At 39.8% G+C, this 25,317-nt stretch overlaps 1 protein-coding gene across 5 annotated transcripts in view; it reads left to right on the top strand.

Moving 5' to 3' along the window:
- The window catches only part of cep170aa (centrosomal protein 170Aa), a 66,494-nt gene that overhangs the window by 10,862 nt on the left and 30,315 nt on the right, over nucleotides 1-25,317 (top strand). For 2 of the 5 annotated variants that reach the window (XM_074645500.1, XM_074645502.1), the window contains exons 2-8: nucleotides 4,037-4,096; nucleotides 5,185-5,321; nucleotides 13,025-13,114; nucleotides 15,481-15,559; nucleotides 16,573-16,631; nucleotides 16,760-16,994; nucleotides 19,614-19,751. In XM_074645500.1, the coding sequence (XP_074501601.1) occupies nucleotides 5,217-5,321; nucleotides 13,025-13,114; nucleotides 15,481-15,559; nucleotides 16,573-16,631; nucleotides 16,760-16,994; nucleotides 19,614-19,751 (706 nt within the window). In that variant the 5' untranslated portion in view covers nucleotides 4,037-4,096; nucleotides 5,185-5,216. Of the gene's footprint in view, nucleotides 1-4,036; nucleotides 4,097-5,184; nucleotides 5,322-13,024; nucleotides 13,115-15,480; nucleotides 15,563-16,572; nucleotides 16,632-16,759; nucleotides 16,995-19,613; nucleotides 19,752-22,717; nucleotides 22,846-25,317 lie in introns of those variants that run through there. The other 3 variants (XM_074645499.1, XM_074645501.1, XM_074645503.1) reach the window with 2 other exon arrangements.

Raw genomic sequence — 25,317 nt, 5'->3', positions numbered from 1 at the left:
AACAATATGCTCAAATCATAACATGTCAAACTGCAGCCCAACAGGCAACAACAGCTGTCAGTGTGTCAGTGTGCTGACTTGACTATGACTTGCCCCAAACTGCATGTGATTATCATAAAGTGGGCATGTCTGTAAAGGGGAGACTCGTGGGTACCCATAGAACCCATTTACATTCACTGATCTTGAGGTCAGAGGTCAAGTTTCCCTCACCAAAATGTAGCGTAAGTTTGGAGCGTTATTTAGCCTCCTTCACAGCAAGCTAGTATGACATGGTTGGTACCAATGAATTCCTTAGGTTTATCTAGTTTCATATGATGCCACAATCTATTGAATTTGCGTTAACACGTTATTATCATGTTAACTTTGACAGCCCGTATTATTTTCATTATTGATTAATTTAACAACAATGGAAAAATATGCATTGGAATTTCCCTGAACCCAAGGTGACATTTTCAAATGACTAATTTCTGACCAACAGTCCAAAACCGGAAGATATTTCATTTACTATTAAATTCGACAAAGAAAAGCAGCAAATCCTCACATTTCAGAAGCTGGAACCAGACAATAGTTGGCATTTTTGCGCAAGAAAGATTCTGATTAATTTTCTGTCTTCTGATTAATCAAGTAATTGTTTGAGTTCAGTGGTTTTTTTTTCTTGATTATCCAGATGGAGGGACACTATCTTTTGCTGTTGAATTATCTAATTGTACTTTTTCAATGCTGTGAGCCCCACAAATTTGATTCTATTCACCTCCATTGTATTGAGGTGGAAGCAGAAATCTAATAGATATCTCAAAATCTGTCTCAAGCTATCTGTATGGCTAGACACCGCTAGAGTTAAGTGAGAAAATATGTTTTTTTGTATGTTGGGAGAAGTGACTATTTAACATCAGGACTGTAAGGAGCACATGTGAAGCAGACAGTATATCCTTCTCAGCTGTATCCCCTTCATCAGACCTACCACTGCATGCCTCCAGCTGTGCCATGTCTTTCATGTGTGATAGCAAGAAGGTTTTTTTAATGGCACCACACAGGCTGGTATGCATCGTATTCAGGCTCCTCAACCACATTCTCGTTAACGTTGAATTCTGCAGTGAGTGTGCAGCGGTTATTGAGACGGCGAGCCTTCAGATGCTTCGGTTACAGCGGGGAGGGGGAACCCACACATAATTATAGTGTAATGGCAATGCTGCTGTTGTTCTTTTGTTGGCTTTCTCTGATAATGTGTTCATAGTGTGTTGTTCCAGTGTAGCATCTAAACACAATATCTGTTCTATATCCATAATATCTATGTGTGTATACTGTATGTGTTGCCATGGCTGGTCTGTTATAAATGGTGTAACATGTTAACCAAGCAGATGATATAAGAATGAGATACAGAGTCTGGCCGGTAGGGCTTCACAATTAATCGAATATTAATCGCGATTCACAATTTTGGCTTCCCACAATTAAATGAACGTGATCGCCTGAGATATTGACGTTTAAAATGTGCGTTCTGCTCATAGAAAACTCTGCTGCATATCAAATCAAGTGCTTCCTAAACAGCCAGCCACCAGCTGGTGGTTGAGATGTTTGGGCTTCACTTTAGGGTATAGATATTATCTATACAACCAGCGTGTTTATGATTAAATTGAGAGCATCAAATTGTTTATCTAGGTGTTTTATGTTGCTATTTTTGCTCTCAAAGTGCACCAGATTGAAGCATTCAATTTTAAAATGTAGCTAACAAAGGGGGTAGGGTGAATATTCCTGTATTTTTCCATATTGCAATATATATATATAGCAGAAAAAAATATTGCAATGTCAGTTTTTTTCCAACATCGTGCAGCCCTAATTTGTACATTAGCAGGAATGTAGCACAGCATGGAAGTGAAAGCAGTGCTCTGTTTATTTTAATGTCAAAGTGCAATAAAAATATGTTGCCGCTAAATCAATGAATAATCGTGTTGTCTTTTACTGGTTTTAAAGGCTGCATTACAGTAAAGGGATATACTTTTCTGAACATACCAGACTGTTCTAGCTGTTCTGTTATTTACCTTTACCCACTTAGTCATTATGTCCACATTACTAATAGTTAATTATTAAAAAATGTCATTGTGTAAATATTTTGTGAAAGCCCCAATAGTCAACCCCACAATATTGATATCGAGGCATTGGGTCAAAAATAGGGCAGTTTATTGGCGCGAATCTGGCAATACGATACGTATCATCACACTGGGGTAACGATTCAATATAATGCAATATATTGCGATACCGTAAACAAGGCGATATATTGTGATTTTTTAAAATCTAATTTTAGGAGAGCTGTCATAGTATAAAGAACACACCAGCAATACATATAATACATTTATACTGCATGCAGAAACCTGCATGGTTTTTGCCCCAAACTGCATGTGATTATCATAAAGTGGGCATGTCTGTAAAGGGGAGACTCGTGGGTACCCATAGAACCTGTTTCATTCACATATCTTGAGGTCAGAGGTCAAAGGACCCCTTTGAAAACGGCCATGCCAGTTTTTCCTCACCAAATTTAAATGTAAGTTTGGAACGTTATATTTTCTTACACCCTTAGTCAAAAATATTGTGATATTTGTTTTTTTCCTTATCGCCAGCTATTATAAAAATATTTTTTATGAAGGATGCATACATTTATTTTGGTTAAAGTTAAGAAATTTAATTCAGTTAGGATTAGTGTGTGTGAGAGCCTGCACTTGTTCCAGGATCATTTCTTGTGAGGATACACACTATTTACATAAGTCTGGTCAAGTTTGGATGCAAAACAGAAAAATAACAAATAAAAATCATCTTCAAAACACGCTGCTGAACATGAGAACATGCTGCTGCAGATTACTTCTATCACAGTGTTTTATCACACTGTCTAAAATTTCCTCATTAAATGTTTCACATGTCATATAAATCGTTGGATATTCTGAGCCGTTACTGTGATGAAAACTGATCCCATCATACATCAGAGACAGCTGTTGCTTTGCTACAGTCATGTTCCCAACAGCGCCGTGTGAGCTGTCAGAGGTGTGCAGTTGATTAAAATTTTACCCAGAGGATTATTGAGTTGGTATACCAAGTGCTTATGAGGTCAAGTGATCAAGAGCTTAGCTCAATAATCTTTAATTCCCTCTCTGACGGGCTTTTCTTGGCACTTTCGACACACGACAGAGCGCCTGTTATTTTAGCGCCACTTGAAATTACCATGAAAAGCGTCCCTTTGAAAAAGCCATGTTTGATTTTGAAATTATGAAGAGTATTAAAATTGTCTAAACCTCGGTATAAAAGTCAACATTAAGGTGTAACCAAATGCAGCAGTCTTTTAAAATGTGCTTCATAACAGAGACAACAGAGGCTCCACTCTGTGTTTTGTTGTCATCTTGTGACATCGGGAAAAATTCAATTATGAAAAGGTGCTAAAGTTTACAACTAGTGGCTCGTCCAGACACCATCAATTTTATAGCCAATCAGTTAGAGAACAGATTAGAGCCCATTAGCTAGTTCTGCTTTATCTGTTGTTCTTCCAGGCCTGGGCGGTTGGGAAGTCAGCATGGCTGGCTTTGACCTCCTTTCCAGCTCTTCTGGAAGAGAGCGAGGGGAGGAGGAAGGCAGGAGGGAAAAATAAATGTCCTGCTGGGGAGGCCAGCCAACATTCCTACATCACTTCCTCCTCTAACATCTGGCAATGATCAGGGCAGGCAGAGAGGAAGAGAGGATGCTTCTCACTGGTTGGCTCAGTGTTCATTTCCAGGCGTAGACAGAGAGATATCACATTGCAAGACCGCCCACTCAACCTCATTCCCCCTACCAGCAAAACAAAATGAAGCGAGATGGAGTGTTTTGAGTCAGCGTATCTCTACCAATGTTTACACTTTGTCTGTGATTATACTGTCTTCCGTTATTGCTTCACATCTTCTTTCATACATCCTGGCTATTTATATCATGTTGCAAAGAAATAAATTGTATATGTTTGCCTGCTTCTGTGAGTATAAATGAAAAAAAAACAAGCCTTTCCTTTCTTCTCCTTCCTCAGGATGGCCTAGCCGCGTCGTGTTGTCAGCAGTCGATCAGCAGTGAGCTACCTGGACCAGAGGTGTGTAATAGAACTCACTACTTTATTTCCCAATATTTAAAGTGGCAGTAGGCAGAATATTTTTGGCATCATTGGGCAAAAATACCATAATAATCTTTCAGCATGTTGTAATTCAAGACTTCTGAGAGAAAGCTAGACTTCTGCTCCTCCTCATGGCTCTGTTTTCAGGCTTTAGAACATCTAGCCTATGACGGGAGACTTTGGACAATCACAGGTCATTTCAGAGAGAGAGTGTTCCTATTGACTGTTCATTCAACGGAGGCAGCTGTCAATCACTCACCAACTCCGATCAAACGGTCAAACTAGGCAACGCTGATCAAATATGAATCAGTATTCTGTTACTGTAATGCCTATTTCTCGCATAAAATGTTTTCAGGAACATCTTGTAGTGCACTGTTTAGCTGTAAAATGAGAACGTTTGCTCCGGCGGGCGGGTCACAAACGTTCTTGTTCACGAGTGATTGACAGCTGCTCATAAGACTTGTTGTTTTCCTCCGGTCTGTGAAATCTTGCAGATGCCATTAGGAGCACCGGAGGACACAGAGGCACATGATTTTTTTGCACTACTGTCAGGATATAGTGACTGTTTAATTAAAATAACTTTTTTTAATCATATTTGCTCCAACCTGCCTACTCAAGCTTTAAAACAACTTACTTACATTTGTTGTCAAACCTCAGAGCGACCTTTGCAAATATTCAAATTTTCTCTCTTCTAAAAAAACTATTATTTGATTGACTTTTACATATTGCAAGGTTGACTCTGATAATGGAACAACAATGGAACCGCACAATGTGCAACCAAATAAATGATTTTCTTTTACTTGTTTCGGCAGAGAGACTTGCTTTTCTATTTTAATCCCTCCTGCGTATGACTGGACTTAATTGGTACAACATAACTACTATTCCTGCTGTCATTTTCTATATTATATTCAAGACGTCCTGTTTCAGAACTTCTGTAGATGTGAGTTAGTTTACATGATAAACTTAGAGCAATTTAGATTCTGAGACGGAGGATCATTCTCAGAACTGTTCAACTTGTTGAACTACCAATTAGCTGACCTACTGCTTATTTTCTTTTGTCCCGTTAGGTGTGTAGCAGAGGCAGCAGCGGGTTGCAGAGATGAGCGTGACCTCGTGGTTCCTGGTGAGCAGCGGGGGGACTCGCCACAGACTCCCCCGGGAAATGATCTTTGTCGGCCGGGATGACTGCGAGCTCATGCTACAGGTGAGAATGCTTTGGTTCTCCGCTGACAGCGGCTTCGGTAAACCTGAATGGGCGAGATATGTTTGCTGCCTTTTCACCCACTCTCTCTCTTTCTGTAGACATTGCTGTCTTTATTAAAGGAAAATAGCAGTCTGATAGCACTCTGAGTCTTAGTAAGTTACTAAGTTTTAAGATAATAATAATAAGAACCAGAGAACACACAGAGCCTGACACTCGTGCAGGGGGTTCCTCTCAGTCATATAAATAACCTGCTGACCTCACAGCAGTCTGTTTCATAAGCTAACTGCTTACTGAGTCTGACTGAGGACACTTCAAATGAGCCCTCAATGCTCATGCTGTTGCTCTTGCAGTAGCAGAGCATGTTTATATGTCAACATGTTGGTGTGTGTGTGTGTGTGTTTGTGTGTGTGTATACTGAGGTGGTGTCTGTGCAGCTGTGCATACATCCAGGAAGACCATGTGTATGCTAGCTCATGTGTACCTCTGGTCACTGCACTATTAATAGAAAGTGGGGCAGATACCTCCTGAGTTAGATCTTATCTGACTGAGTCGGTTGTAGTGGGTAGAGTGCGCATCCATGGCAGCGGTCTCTGTTATGACATTACTTGTTGAGAACAGTTTTTACTGGTACCAGTGTCTGTCTGAGAGTCTGATTCTGAAGAAGACATTCAGGACTCTCACTGATGTTTATTCATTTTACCGTGTTGGTGGAGAGTAGCCTCACTTTTCACATTGGCCTCTTTATCTTATGAAATCACTGTGGCTGTTTACAATATTGTCACACTAAATTAGATTTATTTTGTGGTTTCTCTCTATACATGCTTTTTAAACATATTAAAACATTTATTTTTTATAGTAGAATTGTTATTATCTAAAATAAATCTCGCTCCATGCCTTCTCGATATCATTTAGTCCCATTGGGGGCATTTATCCTTACAGTATCTACTCCAGACTTCACGGATATATAGAAATGTAATCCATTTATGGGTTTTATGGGTTGAAGAGGCCGAAGCATAAAACAGAATAATAAAATCACACAATATATATTTCATTTGTGAATGAACAGTAGTTCATGACCGATTAAAGTCCCATTTATGTTTAATCCGAGTGCACAGTACAGTGACCTTTTTTATACAAAACTTTCATTTTCACTTGAGAAGTTTTTAAGCTTTAAGCTGTTCATCTGTGAGACAGAGTTTATCAGCCTTAAAATAGTCAGTGTGGTACCTAGTTTTTTTAATTTTTTTATTTAAAACCTCACGTAAGGCTGCATAGTTCTCAGGCCACATATATACAGTACAAAACAAACCATTTCCTGTTGTATTGTTTTTAGCATTTCATCATGAAATAGCCATTTGAATACAGGCTTTTATTATTTGTCATAAGAGTGTCTTGGACTCCCCCCCTTTTTTGAACCTTTGTGTACCTCACCAAAGAGCACCTTCATCACACTGATTCGAACTTCCGAGCACTCTGGACTTTTACCCTTTTTTTAACATAAATAAATAAGTTTGGGGAAACAAATAAGGAGTGAAATGCAAAGGGAAAATTAATAAATAAATGCATACATACACACGTAGGCAAAATTGTTAGTACCCTTCCGTTAAAGAGAGAAAAACCCACAATGGTCACTGAAATAACTTGAAACTGACAAAAGTAATAATAAATAAAAATTCACTGAAAATTAACTAATGAAAATCAGACATTGTTTTTGAATTGTGGTTCAACAGAATCATTTTAAAATTGATGACAAATCGAAGAGACGGATAATACGAATGGTAACCAAAGAGCCCAGAACAACTTCCAAAGAGATTAGAGGTGAACTCCAAGGTCAAGGTACATCAGTGTCAGATCGCACCATCCGTCGCTGTTTGAGCCAAAGTAGACTTAATGGAAGACAACCGAGGAGGACGCAAATCATAAAAAAGCGAGACTGGAATTTGCCAAAATGCATATTGACAAGCCACAAAGCTTCTGGGAGAATGTCTTTTGGACAGATGAGACAAAACTGGAGCTTTTTGGCAAGTCACATCAGCTCTATGTTCACAGACGCAAAAATGAAGCATACAAAGAAAAGAACACTGTACCTAATGTGAAACATGGAGGAGGCTCGGTTATGTTATGGGGCTGCTTTGTTGCATCTGGCACAGGGTGTCTTGAATCTGTGCAGGGTACAATGAAATCTCAAGGCATTCTGGAGCGAAATGTGCTGCCCAGTGTCAGAAAGCTTGGTCTCAGTTGCAGGTCATGGGTCCTCCAACAGGATAATGACCCAAAACACAGCTAAAAACACCCAAGAATGGCTAAGAACAAAACATTGGACTATTCTGAAGTGGCCTTCTATGAGCCCTGATCTAAATCCTATTGAACATCTGTGGAAGGAGCTGAAACATGCATTCGGAGAAGGCACCCTTCAAACCTGAGACAGCTGGAGCAGTTTGCTCACGAGGAGTGGGCCAAAATACCTGTCGACAGGTACAGAAGTCTCACTCGATTGAAGTGATTGCCTCGAAAGGTTGTACAACTAAATATTAAGTTAAGGGTACCATCATTGTTGTCCAGGCCAGTTTCATTAGTTTGTTTTTTAAAATGATTCTGTTGAACCACAATTCAAAAACAATATCTGATTTTCATTAGTTAATTTTCAGTGAATTTTTATTTATTATTACTTTTGTCAGTTTCAAGTTATTTCAGTGACCATTATGGGTTTTTCTTTCTTTAACGGAAGGGTACCAACAATTTTGCCTACGTGTGTACATACATTTAAAAATGAATATAAAATAAATAAAAAAGAAATGCATAAATAAATAAATACAGTTTAAAAAAATGCAAAAATAAATAAATACATTTAAAAATGAATAAAGATAATACATTAATAAATAAATGGGAAAATTAAACAGAAGACTAAAATTCAAATGAATACAAAGATAAATAAATAAAGAAGCAAATTAAAACAGAAATATCAATTTATGTCACATTTTATCAATTAATTAATGGCTACATTTATTTTTAATATTTGTTTTGCTACATTTAATGACATTTATTTATTTATTGAGTAATTTATTCAATCATTCTTTTGTTATAGAAATTATATAGAAATACTACTTTATTTATGATGACATTTCACAGTTATGGACAGCAGCCTAAATCCTCTCACAGCCCGGTTCTGTGATGAGGACACTTCAAACACTCTCTCTAATGTGTCTCCGATGACCTGAGGATCTTCTCCTCCTGCATGTGTGTGTATGTGTTATCCTTGTGATGTCTTTGGAATGATAGTATGATAAGGGAAATCTTCTTTTTGTGTGTTTGTGTGCCACTTTGTGTAGCTGCTTACAGTTGTCCTCCATGTGACTGCTTTAGCTAGCCAAGGCCTGATCACATGGCTAAATGTTAGGGGCTGCTTGTGTCATGCACCAAATAAAACACACAAACACGCTCAAATATGAAACTTCAAATGATTGTAGGTGATTGTTATCACTCTGTTGCTCACTACAAGCTCTGGCCTCATGATCACATAAGATTCCTACTTTATTTATTTGTTGAAAAGAGGAAGGAGTGCAATAAATACAGGAACACAGTCTCCATGATGTCAGCCTGATTCCTGTAAGAGTCAATGAGGCTCTTTCTGTCTCAGAATGATACGCTTTGGCTCCTCGCTCAACTCATCTGCATTGTGTGTGTGTGTGTTTCTTCTTTCCTTGATGAATCACATTTGCCTAATGTCTTTGTCTCTTCCTCTTCTTGTTGTCATTTTGTCTCTTTAGCCAGGTTTTCACAAAAATAACTACTTTTCAAGGAACTAAAAGGTTCCCTCTGCCCACTGTTATGTGGTTTCCACCGCGGTCTAAAGACCTGTGAAGATTAGGCAAATTAGTCTGCTGACGTATGAAAAAGCAACATGACATGTGATGAGGGCTGCTGGTGGTCACAGTGGTAAATACACTCTGCAGCCTGCAGTTCAGTGTGTTGCCTGTTTACTCTAAAAAACACGTTGGAAAAAAATGAACGGTATTGTCTCACTGCGACAACGATATTTACTGCTGCATATACTGTATTTACTGATGCACGTTGGATGTAATTAATGAAATGCAGAAGAGGAAAATGAAACTAAGAGCGTCTGTGTCCACAGAAAATCAACTGTCGAGTGTTTTAGGGTTATTCATTTGTGCTTTAGAACGTTAACACCGTGAAACAATCAGAAAATAACTTTTCTTTCTATCATTCACAGCACCGCCGCGCTACGTCTCTCTCTCTTCTACCGCTTGTTCTCTCAGCTCGCTCGCACAATCTCTCTCTCTCTCTTTTTCTCTCTGTCTTTTTTTAAATGAGTCTAGAAGCCGACAGCAGAGCCTAACTTTACTTTTAATGTTATCAAACAGAGAGAAATGTTCTCCCCTCGTCCTAAAATGATTCTAAATCAATACTAGAGTTCTTCCTTGTTTTATGAATGAAGTGGTACAGTTGTAGCAGCAGTGCTGTGTGAGTGTTTAACCAATCAGCCACGAGGATCCCTGCAAACTCCACCCCAAAAGTTCCGGTACTTTCAGAAAGTACCACCTCCCGACCAGTCCTTTTCTGGGGGGTAAAAAGACCACGTAAAATGTCCCCAGAACTTAATTTAGACCCTGGTCCCTGCGGTCGAAATGCAGTGAGTTCCTCAAAAGGTTCTTAGTTCCTGGGGAAAGTTCCTGCGGTGGAGACGGGGCTTTTCTCTTTCACTCAATGCACAAAATGAATTCAACTCCTACAAGCACTTTTTGGGAACGTTTTCTGTATCTGCTCATTTTGAACACTTTGTTTTCACTTCAGATTTATTTACTTAGCTGACACTCACTTTTTTGTCATGTTGAGCTACTCCACATCTGTATTCTAATTTGCCTCTGCACATATTCAGTTGGTCAGCAGTATATCTGTGTTTAACAGCATGAGTGTGCTCTATCCTGTGATGTGAGGTACAACAAGCAGCTCAGCTCGTTTCTATCCTGTTTAATCTGGCCTAATCCCACTAACGTAATCTGTTTGATGGTTGGCTCTCTGGAGTGGCTTCCCTTGGCTTTACGTCAGCAACACTTTAGCCATTTTCTTGAGATTTTTATTTCAGCACGTGGCTGCAGTCCGGTTGTCTGCAATTGGGTTGTAGAAAAGATTCATATTAGAAGTTATACAAGATTCAGCTCCCAGAATCAGCATTGACTGACTTCAGCACAATAATCTCATTCTCGCCTGAATCTAACTGTACTTATATTCTGGTTATTGATCTTTTTTATTTTCACTTCCATGTTGTTGAAAGTGTGTGAAACATGAGTGAGGCGACGCTTCAGCACAGTTAATGGATTTGTTAGATGGACTTGTGTTAAAGAGGACCTATAATGCTTACTTTCAGGTGCATACTTGTATTTGGGGTTTCTACTAGAACATGTTTACATGCTTTAATGTTCAAAAAACACTTTACTTTTCTCATACCGGCTGTGCTGCAGCACCTCTTCTCACTCTTGGTCTGAAACGCTCTGTTTGAGCTCCTGGACCGCCCTCTCAAAAAGCCCAGTCTGCTCTGATTGGTCATCTGGCCCACTGTTGTGATTGGTCAACTGAACCAAACTCTTTGGACTCCGCTCCAGCTCTGTTCTAACTACTTTTGTTTGAGGGCTTGCCAAACTAGCCGCTTGGAAGGTATTATGCAAATGGTTACTTGGTGACATCACCATGTTACGGAAGAAAAGGCGGGACTTCAATCAAGGCGTTTCAGGCCGTTCAGGGACAGGGTTTCTTTCGGGGAGAGGAACTCCCTTTGTCCTGGACTTGTGCCTTTGTAACTCTGCAGACCTTTTACGTGCACAAAATATATATAATATAACACACTAAAGGAAGATAGTGATAGATTTTATCCGTGTTTGGTCACCATTGGAAAAAATGAAGGCTGAAATTTGAAATCCAGTCGCTCCATGTAATGAGCTAATCACTGAGAAATGTTGTACCTCACTGAAACATCAGGCAAGCAGCTGCTAAACACAGCAGACTTTTGAATCACCACAATTAGAATAGGATCTGCTTGTGCCGATATAAATCAAACAGTTCCATGACAAGGTGTCACTTTGTTACTTGTGTTTTATTGATGTGCCTTATCTGAAGGGCATTCCAACACACACTTGGAGACAGCAGCAAATTTGCTTATCAGTCAATGTCAAATACATGCTTCTAGATATGTTTTGAAATTCAGTGACATATTTGTGACATATTTGCCAAATACCACAATAACATTCTATCTGAGGCTAACACTCACCAGACAGAAGGTTGCAGTGTTTGTGCTGGAAACTATTTATCCTCAAAACAGCTGATAGGCTCATATCTGAACACCACAGAAAATCAATACTTTCACCCGCAGTCCAATTTGCTCCACTGTTTTCCCTGCACGTGAGTATGTGTGTGTGTGTGTGTGTGTGTGTGTGTGTGTGTGTGTGTGTGTGTGTGTGTGTGTGTGTGTGTGTCTGTACAGCTGTGGAGGTGTTAGTAGGTTGTGTGCAGTGTCAGCGACATTGAAATACCTGCTGATATGCTTCAAATTGATAATATAGTGCATATCATACATAGTAACATTGAGGCTCACTATCAGAAATACATTCTTGACATTGGATGCTCATACCTCCACAAAGATGTCACATAGCACAGTCTGCTCCAGTCACACACAGCCCTCTAAGGGTTTGTGTAAGAAACAGTTGCTATTCTGCAGTTCACAGTCAGGCTTAAGCTTCCTGCAGTCTGGATCTGCCTATTAGGGGTGTAAATCACAAGTTTCATCACGATACATATTATGTTGATTCTTTGGACGACAACTCAATATTTGATGATATCACAAAGTCTGCCACGATTCGATTCAATTCCGGGGCCTGCGATCAATATGAGACAATATTATATTTCATGTATATTTAACACTACGAATGCACCGATCCGAGCAGTCCTGATAACGACACCTTTGGGTATCGGCCGATACAGAGTACCGATCCGATACCAGTGTTTCATTAATAAGCTGTATGCCTCACTGTGTGGAAGTGACTTGGATCGTTCTTTTATGTGTCGGACAACATCAGGCTGGATTTAAACATCACTTTCCTAACTTTGAAAATGTAACAAATAAATAAATTATATAGATATAAATTTATAGAATTGTTATATTATTATTAAAATAAAAAATCGTACACCAGCAGCTTAGTAATCTTCAAAATTAAAGTGTAAACCTTTTTAGTGCAGCAACAAATTGATCAAAACTTAAACAGGAATTCAAATTCCACTATAATGTATATAGTATATAACCATAGAAAAAATAAATTACGATTTGACAATGTTAGTACTGGGCTCTTTAAATCTGGGACATTTAAATGAAAAACAATCTGTTTTTAGTTTTTTTTCAATGAAGATAATATAAATAGACCTCCTATGGTCCACTATAAAGTGCCACATTTCTCATATTTAAGTGCAAATGTTTTTATCAGTTGAGAATTTCAAAATAAAGCCTATCTTAAAGATGACGATATTTATCGATGTTTTTACTTTGCATCGATGATACTGGATCATTGATCACTGAGTCGATATGTATCGATCCAGATCGATGTATCATTACACCCCTAGTGCCTATATAAGAGCAGCACAGATGAAGAGTTACCACTGGGTTAATGCTTCATGTGTATGTATGTTTTTGTTTGAAGTCCCGCAGCGTGGATAAGCAGCATGCAGTCATCAACTACGAGGCCGGGACAGACGAACACAAGGTCAAGGACCTGGGCAGCCTGAATGGGGTGAGTACACAGATAGAAATATGCAAAACAGAGAGCGGTTAGGACAAAGGTAAAAGGACAAGAGAGGACAAAGGGGGAGAGATAAGGGAATGAGTTCAGTCAGCTGAGGGAGGAGTAAAGGGGTTTACAGGGAGATGGACAGGGACTGCAAAGACAGAGAGAAATCAATCGAACACAGAAGACATTTAAGGTAAAAGTAAAGGGAGCTGAGGTTCTGAAGGGTTAGAGGTTAACTTGATGTTGACAGTCAATAGGACCATCTGGTTTACCGCAGCTAATCAATCCCCCTGTCAATGAAGATTTGTATCAGGGCTGAGGTCAATAGAAATCTAATCCTAATTATGCAAATAACAACTTCTGTGATCCAAATGTAAACAAAGGGCAACATAAACTCTACATTTGAACTGCGATCATTCCCATATTTTCTCATGATTTGGGAACAATTGATTAGCATTCCAGAAATGGAATTTCAGCTGATAATCGCAAGCAATAATGTGATAGTCATCACTGTACGCAACATAATAGATAATAAAGGAAAAATGGCGAGCTGAAAGCAGTCACAAGTGTGGTATCACTTTTCGGTCACTGAACGGTCACTGCAATATTTTTAATGCGAAATGCAAAGCTGGCTAGGGTAACATGTGTTGCATGTGCTTCCTCTGAGACACACACAACAGCGTTCTCACACTATACCATGGTGACGGACCGTGACAGGCTTGAGGTAGTAGGGACGGGTTTGGGAGGGGAGAGGGAGGCAGGGAGGGGTTTTATTTTGTGTGGTGTGTAAAATGCTCTAAATAAATAACAATGTTAAAATTGAGAAGTTTGGACTTATTTTTTACAACTGAAATTACATTTTTGTTATTCCAGAGAGAATACTGAAAAAAGGTACCGTTGTGTTCCGGTTCAAATGTGAACGGAACCCAACCCTAGTGTAGATACACTTAACTTCTGTCCTTGATACTGTAGCTGCGCCACATGCCGTTAGTCATGCGTAGTGATTAGCACTCAGTCACAGAACTCACATCCTCTCCAGCTCTCAGACAGGAGGCGGGAGTCAGAGCCACTTCCTGCTGTGTCATTAACCATCCAGCTTCTTTGGCTGGATTCAGAGGAAGTTTTCTTCTGCTGAGTCAGCGGATATAAACAGATTTGCCACAGTGGAGAGTAAAAAGCTGTGTTTGGGCAGCGTCACCATTTACTGTCTTTACTGGAGGGGTTTGTAAAGCTGTCATGAATTCATCTCACTAGAGAGGAGGCAGGAATGTTTTATTACAACAGCGGTGCGAGTATGATAGAATTTCATTTGCAGTTCAGTGGAACCTGATCTGTCTCAGAGCTGTGTAGCAGAAGGAGGGGTAAAGGGGGGGGGGATGGCAATGGGAGAAAGCAAGAGATGGGAAAGAAAACAGTCAGGGACAGTCATGCATCGTCATGCTTCGGCCTTTAGTCCTGGCTGTGCAGGCTGATTTCTTATGAAGAGATACCAGGGTCAGCTGATTCAACTGTTGGCATCATGTGTGTGTTAGTGATACCCGATGAGACTTTCTCACTGCCGATACTCCGTTTGTTAAAGTTGGTTGATACCGAGCACTGGTCTGACTCCTCTCTTTGATACAGAATGAATTAAATGGTATAACTTAAATTATTTCTGCTTTAAAGGTCCTATATTGTAAAAAGTGAGATTTTCATGTCTTGTTATGATATTAAACTCATGTGGTCACATGTGTCTGGCAGTGAGAGTTTCTTCTTACTGTTACAGCTTCAAAAATCTGAACCCAGAAAAAAATTCCAGTTTCTCAAATGTGAGGATTTGTTTTTCTTTGAACTATATACGAGTAAACTGATTATCTTTGGGGTTTGGACTGTTGTTCAGACAAAACAAGCACGTTGAAAATGACGCTGTGAGGGGCGCCGGGTAGCTCACCGGGTAGAGCGGGCGCACCATGAATCAAATAGGCGAGTCCTTGCTGCAGCGGCCCAGGGTTCGAATCCGACCTGTGGCCCTTTCTGCACTGTCATCTCCTCTCTCTCCCCATTTCACCACTATCACTGTCAAATAAAGGAAAAAGACCAAAAAAAAAATCTTTAAAAGAAAATGACGCTGTGGAAAGCTGCTGAAACTCATATTGGCATATATATCTTAATAGTTAATTGAGAAAATAATTGGCATATCAATCAATGATGATGACTATAATTATTAGTTGCAGCCCTAATAGCCACTTGGAAGCAGAGACACTGCCATTTGTGACACAACTGTGCAGCAGCTTAATCAGATGCCTTTTTGCGGTGCTATCTTCTTTATCATCACATCTGATTTAATATACTGTCTTGGTTTTTGTCTTGCCTTTTCCTTCCCCCTGCAGACCTTTGTAAATGATGTCCGCATCCAGGAGCAGATGTACATCACTCTGAAGTTGGAGGACAAGCTGAGGTTTGGATATGATATCCTTTCACTTGTCTGATATTTTAACCTCTTCAGCCCTCACACATCCATCAGGGGGTTAGTCATTTCAAAAACATGTTGAGCAGCAAAGCATTGTTCAAGCACAGATATTATTATTAGGACTGTCAAAGTTAACGCGGTAATAACGCGTTAATGCAAATTTGTTTTAACGCATCTTGTGATTTTTAGGTTGTAGCGGGCTTGGTTTTTAAGCAAGAGTGAAGATACTGGCATCATATGAAACTAGAAAAAAATTGAAAGAATCCATTAGTACCAACCATGTCATACTAGTTTGTCGCAAAGGGGGATAAATAACGCTCCAAACTTGCGCTAAAATTTGTCGAGGAAAAACTGGCATGGCCATTTTCAAAGAGGTCCCTTGACCTCTGACCTCCAGATCAGTGAATGTAAATGGGTTCTATGGGTACCCACGAGTCTCCCCTTTACCGACATGCCCACTTTATGATAATCACATGCAGTTTGGGGGCAAGTCATAGTCAAGTCAGCACACTGACACACTGACAGCTGTTGTTGTCTGTTGGGCTGCAGTTTGCCATGTTAGGATTTGAGCATAATTTTTTAAGCTAAATGCAGTACCTGTGAGGGTTTCTGGACAATATTTGTAATTGTTTTGTGTTGATAATTTATTTCCAATAATAAATATATACATACATTTGCATATAGCAGCATATTTGCCCACTCCCATGTTGATAAGAGTATTAAATACTTGAAAAATCTCCCTTTAAGGTATATTTGAACAGATCAAAAAATGTGTGAGTGTGGACAATCATGCTATTAATCATGATTAAATATTTTAATCGATTGCTGTAATTATTATATTAATTTTTAACCAATAGGCCCATTTTTTTACAGTGTACTACATGAAAATAATAGAATTCACAGCTTGCAGTTGTAAATTGTTTCATGCACCTGTGTGTATAAAGGAGGTGTGTATGTTCATGTATCATAATTGTGCTATTGTGGTTGCCAGTATTTCCTTAACATGTCTCACATACCAACCTGTTCACGGTGGTGAGAGGAGAGCTCACTGTGCCTGAGGAGGCTCTAAAGGTAAGAACACACACACACAACCTGTGCCCCTAACACACTCTCTCTAGTATCAATGATCACCATGATACACAGTAGTATTATACTACTGAAATCTCTAAATATTATTTATTTTCTTTACCTTCCTCAAGCATGAAAAGTTCACCAGCGGCCTCCAGCTCAGCAAGAAACCGTCCAACGGTGAAACCACTACCATCACAACCACAACCAAGTCCCCCACTAAGACCCCAACAAAGACGCTGAGGTCCCCCAGCGGCAGTGCCCCAAGGCCAGGGGAGAGTAGAGCAACAGACGGGGTCGCTACTTCCTCCAAAGAGCCGCCAGCCAAACCTGTGGATACTCACAAAGCAGAGGAGAGGTTAGGAGGTGAGAGAACCGCAGATCGTAGAGGAAACTGTGACTGTATAAGAAAAGTGAAGCTGTCTCAGACATTGTATGAGTTTAGTGTCTGTTGTGCATTGTTAATACCTGATATTTTTAATGTGAATTAAGGCAATTTAGATTTGGTCTACTGTTTACATCCTTTCTTTAACATTTAGATGTATTGACTTCTATCATAAGGCCTGTTGTTTCTAATTTTTCTTTAAAATACAAACAATACCTTAAAGGGATAGTTTGGGTGTTTTGAAGTGGGGTTGTATGAGGTACTTATCCGTAGTCAGTGTATTATCTACAGTAGATGACAGTAGGCACACCCCTAGTTTAGAGAAACAGGAGGAACCGCATGAAACCAAAGCAATGTACTGCTGTGGACGGAGCTGGCAGCAAAACATACTTTAGCCACCTAAAAGAAAGGCTTAACCAAAAAATATAATATATATAATAATATAATATCAGTTTAAGTGTATGCTATATTTAGAATATTTTCACCATCACCTTGCCATCAGACAGCCCTTTCCGACGGGGAACTGAAGCTATCTATCTATGCTCTCGCCAAGCCACCAGACTCCATTGAAAACACCTGTCACGGAGCACAGGGTTTCTGGTCTACCTCTGCCTCGATCGGTTAGTTTGTTTGTACCATTGTGTGACTCTGGTGGATCAGAACTAACCAAAGTCACACAATAAGACAAACAAACTAACCGATCGAGGCAGAGGTAGACCAGCAGCTCCTGTGTTCTGCGAGGTCAAATTACAGGTTTTTTCAATGGAGTCTGGTTGCTTTGGCGAGGGCATAGACAGCTTCAGTTCCCTGTCGGAAACATAGACTGTATAGCTGTCTCACAGCAAAATAAGCCGGGGGAAAATGTTCTAAATATAGCGTACACTTAAACTGATATCGATTTTTTTAGTAGGGTCTTTCTTTTAGTTGGCTAAAATACGTTTTGCTGCTGGCGCCGGCCACAGCAGTACATTGCTTTGGTTCCAGACAGTTACTCAAGCTGGGGGCATGCCAACAGCCATCTACTGTTGTTCGCCTTTTGCAAATTTTGTTAATCTAAGAATGGGGTTAGAAATGATAACGGAGCACAAACACTCAACTAACACTTTATAACGTCTTTATTCCTGTATATTAACCTACAGAAAAGTATTTTAAACAATGTACTAATACTCCGTAAGGACTAAAATCCCACAGTTTCAATTGGATGTATTGTGACTTTCTACAACCCCCAAGAGAGCATGTTTCTATGTTCTGCGTCCATATACTGTAGAAAGACACATTTCACACAAAATTTCAAGTTACACACATATATTTTTGACATGTGTTTAAGCATTTTCTTCACTAAGAAAACACATTTTCAGACAGTATGGTGAAATATGAAGTGTGGTGGGGTTTTATCTCAGGCCAGTAGGGGGTGGGCATGGTCACCAGGGAAGGGGCTTTAACCACCCACCAGCATGCAGTCGCTCTGTTTCAGCTTAACGGCAGTTTAGGTCTGAGGGCATCCCTAATAATTCACTAATAAATCACTGACCAGGCTGGGGTGCTAGCAGGGGTCCTGGTTAAGCCCCAGATGTTGAATCAAGGCCACATGGGGCTTGTGTTATTGCACAGATTAAGCAGTAACAGGGTCAGAGTGACTGCATAATGCAAACCCATATGCCAGCACTACTTTTTCTTATTCATCCATTCACATACACACGCATGCACGTACATTTGCACATTTGGACCAAAAACAGGCAAACATGCACATACGGTGTTGGATGTCTTCCCATCTGCTGCTCATGTTTTTAACGACACCCTCTCTGTGGTTCTGTGGCTGCAATCCTTCCGTGTTACTGCTGTAATACCAAGCCTCGCCCAGATATTATACTTCATAGTGAGCATACATTCAGTAGCTTTTATATAGAAGGCCCCTTCTTACCGCACGCAATTTGGCTCACAGCATCTATAATTATCTGCATATACTGTAAACTCACACAACTCAGGATGAGGGATACTTAAAGGAAGGGGATAGAGCAGGAAGAAGTTAACACATGAGGAGACTTCCTCCGGCACAGTGGTTGTGAGCCGCAACATCGCTGATTCGAATCCGGCTGGAGACCTTTGTTTCATGTCTTTCTCTTCTCTCTCAACTATGTTCCCTGTCACGTTTCTACTAAGCTGTCCAATTTTAAAAGAGAAGTTACCGCAGGATGTTCGTCCCATGTCAGCTTTCATTCTGATGGGGACAGGGAGGCTAACGGGAAGTCCCTCTTTCATTTGAACGGCGTGTGTCTGAGAGAGAGAGAGCACAACAGAGAGTGTGCACATGTGTGTGTGTGTGTGTGTGTGTGTGTCCATCCTGCTGGCTAAAGTTCTGAAAGTAGGTCATTGGTGCAAGACCCGAACCAGAGGGGAATTAATGCACCAACAAACACATACACAGAGAGCAGCTGGGTTCACTTTGTGTCGTCCTAACACAATCAACAGCTTATGTCGACGGTAACAGAGCATGTAAAGTACATAATAAACATGTTAAACATGACAGGCCGCCGTTAAAGCTACATTAAATAGTGCACAGGCTTTGTTAAAATGTGTCTGCATCTGTGCATCTGTCTCAGGGGATGTTACAGCGCTGCCACGTGGGACCCCCCTGTACGGCCAGCCGTCTTGGTGGGGGGATGGGGATGCAGACGATGAGAACTCCTTCAAACAGGAAACCAAGTCATCCCACAAAAAACATGACAGCTCCATTTCAGGTAGGAGGTGTTTCGATTTTGAACTTCTAACTACCATCACACACATTATCACCATCGCCTCATCACTACATTTCAAACATGCAGTGCAGAAAATGATGGATACAGTGGTTTAAACATACAGTATATCATATTGCCAGTGTAAATGGATGGCTGGTTGACTGTCAAGTGATGCCTCTGATTTTGTCACATTTTACCATAGATTATTGAGTAGTTTTGGCTTGGAGTAAAGGGAGTAAAACAGTTTGCACTGCACATAAAGTAGAAAGTAAATTGTTGTAGAGAGTTTAACATTTATAAAAAGACAATTAGACAGTAGGGATGTCACGAGAACCAATACATCTGTACCAAGTCGATGCCAAAATTCTGAAAACGTGACGGTACTCGTTTTTCTACAGTACCGTAGGGCTCGAGACTAACGGCGTCCCCGCAACCTGGGGATGATAGAAAATGTTCCTGATAGTGCTACATTGTGAACAACAAATCCATGTTGAAATCGACAGGAGGAGAGCTAGTAGTGTGGGTAGCACAGTCCTGCTTGGCTAAATAACGGAGCTAACAGCTAACGTACGGAGGTTGCATTGAGTTACATTATGATGCATTCAAGCTCTATTCTGTAAAAAAAAATGGACGAAAGTAAATTATAACGTTATCATGATGTGTTTAAATGTAATATTGTAAAATTAATTTTTTTACAAGAAACTTGTGGCGGATCATCAGGGATTGATAATAAATTTGCAAAAAACAGGATTGTATGTTGACGTACATGGGATTTATTGTTTCATTTTTGATTCTTACTATGGTATCGAATTGGGCATGGAGAGTCGTGGAATTGTGGTATTGGTACCGACTACTAAATTTCTGGTATTGTGACATCCCTATTACACAGTTCCAACATGAATATCAGAACAATGTTGTGTATTTTGTCTTACATGACTATTAGGGCTACACAACATTGTTTTTTATTTTCATTTATTGCGATGTCAACTTGCGCGATCGACACATTGTGAAAGACTGCGATATTACAAGTTGAATATATTAACAACGTATTAAATGACATTCTGTCTGTAGCCGCTATTTTGTCTAATACTGTATGCGCCACGCTGTTAACTCTCTGGCCAATCAGACAGGGAGCCCTCGCCGTTAGGCATCGTCTGATTGGGTAGAATCTGCACGCATGCGAGTGAGGTTTATTAGACTAGTGCTGCCATACTACTCTGCATGGTTGAAGGAGGAAAATGTGACAAGATGAAAGTGAGAGGAGTGAGAGTGCGAGAGGAACTGGTGCCTGGAGTTGTGATGGAGAAATCATTTTTAAGTTATTGTTTTGAACGTTTATTGTGAACATCCAGATGAATTTTCTAAGTGAGTTGAAAGAGTATTAGTAAAAAACTGCACTTCAAAATGTAACTGTCTGTCTGACTGTTTGTATCGGTGCCTTTTGTGTTCCGTTCAGTGTTTTAGTTTTTTTTAATTCAACAAGCAGTTTGTTGTATTTTAGCATAATCTGAACACAGCAGAAAGGCAGAACTGAGTACATTTTAATATCTGTTTATTTATTGCAAGTAATATTGTTATTGCAGTATTTAACATTACCGCACATATTGCATATTTTGCTCATATCACGCAGCCCTAATGACAATGGCCACAAGGCACAGATTTCCTACCGAATTTGATATAATATTGAAGTTTAATGTTATTTTAGCCGTGCATTGTGTGTAAAAATAGCACATTTAACATTTCAGGATGTCTTTGAATATGTATTTTCAGCAAAAAGAAAGCACGTTATTGTGCAGTAGGTCTTTATTACTGTATGATACAAACAGTATGCTATTGATAGCCCACAGATGAAATGCAATGCTAAATTGAGCCATGCAGTGCAGATGATTTTATCTCCTTAGTGAAACAGCAGCTTGATCGTAATGCCCTCTAGCTCAGTTTATTTGCTCTGTGTTGAACGAGTAATACTCAGCCAGACTGTGTGTTTGTGTGTGTGTGTAACAATGTACATCCAAGTGCACACAAAGGCTTTTTTCAGAGCCTGTGTGTATGACTGTTTGCCTACAATATGTGTGTTTGTATAGTGACCGTTGGACTGGGGGGGGGGGGGATCCCTTTAACTAGTGCTGGATAGTCAGAGTAACAGGATTAGAGGCTACACCAATAGTGAAACAGCTCGGCGATACAAAATCGTTCTGTGCCAGGCTGGTTTAGTGTGGACTAGTGTAGTCAGAAGGAGTGGGGGGAGGTTAATCACACATAAACATTGGAGCAGACTGAAGCGTCCTCAAATCTCTCGCCACATCTGGATGGACAGTCTGGGAGCGTCTTCGCCAGCCTGAAAAGGAATACTTTGTTTTTTCAGATCTTTTAAATAATCGGTTAGAAATAATTCCTGTGCTATATAAGTATTTTATTTTTAGAATGAGATTAGAAAAGACTGTAATTTTGGCGTAAATCTGTGGCAGGTTGATTTGAAAACCTAAAAGCGTTCCAAAAAAATCAGGGGAATGGGATTGGCTACTTCAGTCATGGAAGTGGGTGAGTGGAAGGTATTTTGCCCTCTTGGAGCATTGACTTTTTGACTGAATAGATGTTTTGATGTTGGATTTGTTGTGTGAAGCAAGCAGCATGCTCCCGGAGGGGGGGGTGTTGCACAGTGTATTTATGTAGGTTACATGGATATCAGCATCAAAAGAAGATCTTATCAGTGTACATGTCTTTAAAAAAGTGTGAGAGCAACCTCTAGGCCTATATCTGCTCTAATAAACTGTTAACATCAGATATACAGCGAAGGGGAAGTGAAAGAGAGGTTTTGGACAGGAAGCGATTTTTTTGTTGCATGCATGTGAATGTCAGTTAAGTTTAGTGTGTGTCCTTTTCTCCTTCCCACTGAATAGGCTGTGTTGTCAGAGCCCCCCCACCCCCTTTCCTTGTGTATTGTCACTCAAGCCGATTGGGTTACGCCATTGCACCAGCTCCCCCACTCCTCCCAACACACACACACAAACACACTCATGCACACACAGCGTTCAAACAGACCACGCTCTCACTCTGCACTGCAGCGATCATTAGCTAACCGTTCTCTAATTCTCCGGTAAGTATTGCTCTCGATTCCATATACTCTGGCTAATGGAGCTGATAAAGGAGCTGTCAATTTCAATCAACTTTTTATTAGTCTGACCTGATTTATTACCTGTGGATCTTTCAAGAAATGTTCGGTCTAGAGGCCGACAGATAGTGGATTTCTAAAGGTCGATATAATAACGATAGTTATATATATATTATATATATTCGTAAGAGAAAATCCTGAAGTGTGATTTGGGGGATTCAATTTTTATTTTCAATGGGTGATGCGCTGTGCTGTGGTTTACAGTATGACTGGCCAGGATGACTTCTGTTCAGTTTCCATTACATTGTTAAATGACATTCTTGCAAACCATTAATGTTGGTGCATATTCCCGGGGTAAGGAGGATCCTAAAGCTAGTGATTTCTTTTCATGAATGAATGGTTACGTGGCCGGATTACGTGGAAGTTCTCTCTTCCAAATAATCTTCTTCAAAATAATTGTGATTATCATTTTGGCCATAATCGTGCAGCCTTAGTCCAGGGTATCATTAATCTGTAAGGCTGTGTCTGTTGTCAGCTTTAATCTTTGTATGTATTAGACTCTAATGGAAAACATGACAGCTGATTCTATAAAGCAGGTTTGCATGTTCATGGTAAACTGACAAATAAGAAAATCCTGCAGCACAGTTTAAAGCATTAGTTTAAACTGTATTGTCTTCACATGAATGCCATTAAACTCATTCATGAATTACTAGGTGCTTCCCAGACCAGCCATGTGATTTATGGTGACGTCAGTGGAATGCTTTGAGAGTATTCACACTTATTTGCACGTATTTCATGTGTGAGATCCAGGAAGTTTAGTCAGTCATCATTTCAAGGAATGAGCAAATGGAGAGACGGTACTTACTGTAGTTTTTTCTCTGATTAACACGTTTATTTTTTAACTTGTCAGTCTTGTTTGCATGGTATTACTTTCTCAGTTAAGTCATTGGATCTTAAGCATCATTCAACATATTTCATCTCTCTTTTTTTTTGTTCCAACATTTTATTTTTTTATTTTAAATGCAGTACCTGTGAGGGTTTCTGGTCGATATGTGTCATTGTTTTGTGTACAATACATTTTGCATAAAGCAGCATATTTGCCCACTCCCATGTTGAGAGTATTAAATACTTGACAAATCTCCCTTTAGGTGCATTTTGAACACATAAAAAGATAACAAAAACAATATACACAAACACAGACAGGGCAGGTTATAGCACATTAAAGCCCCTGCACCCCGCCCACCCACCTACACACCCACACACTCACACAAAGACAACAAATAGACAATGGTAATGGCCTTGTTCAGTGAGGCAGGCACTGAGCACCTGACCGGCTACTCAACAACAGGCACATCAGAAAGCCATTTTAAAGCCTGTCTACAAAAAAGATCTTCAGGGGTGGGAAGGTAACCATCAGGATCCTTGTGTCCTGGTGATTACCACTCACTGCCATGGCTTCAAAATAGGGTTATCAGAAAACTCCATACAAACATAAATCTATGATACAGTGTACACCAACATATACCCATGTAATTGCCATATAATTGCCCTCGTCGTCTTTGATTCAAAGCTGACATAATTAAACTCAAAGAGCCCGTGTGACCACTGCCAAGATCTTGAAGAAACAATGCTGCCTACTTCATAAATACCAAAGTCCAAATAATCATTAAGCCAGCTGTCTATATTAAAACAATTTGCTTACCTCACCTTCCATTTAATAAGTATTGTCCGTTTCACTGAGAGAAAGGCTAATGCATTCAAGTGTTGTAATACTTTTGACGCTACTCCGTCTATCTTACTTCCCAGTAGACTCGCTGTTGGACATAGTCGGAAATTTATAACCATTATGTTGCCCAAAATCTTATTACCTCTGGACAGTGCCACAATTGATGCATCATATTTGATCTGTCCCATGTTTGCTCTCAGTTTAAATCCACGTTGTAAATCTTCCCAAATTTGCAGAGCAGCTTATGCTGGCAAGCCCAGATCTTGCTTCAAAGATGAGTCCAAAGAGATTTGTTAGTACTTCTGTTTAGTTGGTAACACTGAAGTGGAAAACAAGCCTTTTAATTCAGATATTCTAAACATCATATTGATAAAATATTATTATTCATGAGAAATTCACTCTCTATTCTTACTAGTAATTATATTCTGCAAAGTCAGTTCCCGTATCTTGTTTTTTTTGTCAATTGCCATATGTTCCTACATTTGCTGCCCAACATGAAGCAGATGGCCGCTGTAATTTCTGAAAGTATCATTTATCATATTCACATCCCACAGAGGCTCTGTCTGTTAATAGGAACAGATGAGAAAATAAGTGCTCCATATTGTGAGCGCCCCAAAGAGCTGCACCAGCACTTCTCGTCCTGAGTGACTGACATGACTTGTGTGTGTTTGTGTGTGTGTCTATGTGAGAGAGAAACACAGAGACAGACATCTGTGCATGTCCTTGCAGTA

Source organism: Sebastes fasciatus, chromosome 9, assembly GCF_043250625.1.
Source record: "Sebastes fasciatus isolate fSebFas1 chromosome 9, fSebFas1.pri, whole genome shotgun sequence".
NCBI classification, from domain to species: Eukaryota; Metazoa; Chordata; class Actinopteri; order Perciformes; family Sebastidae; genus Sebastes; species Sebastes fasciatus.
This window is presented reverse-complemented; position numbering and strand designations above follow the sequence as displayed.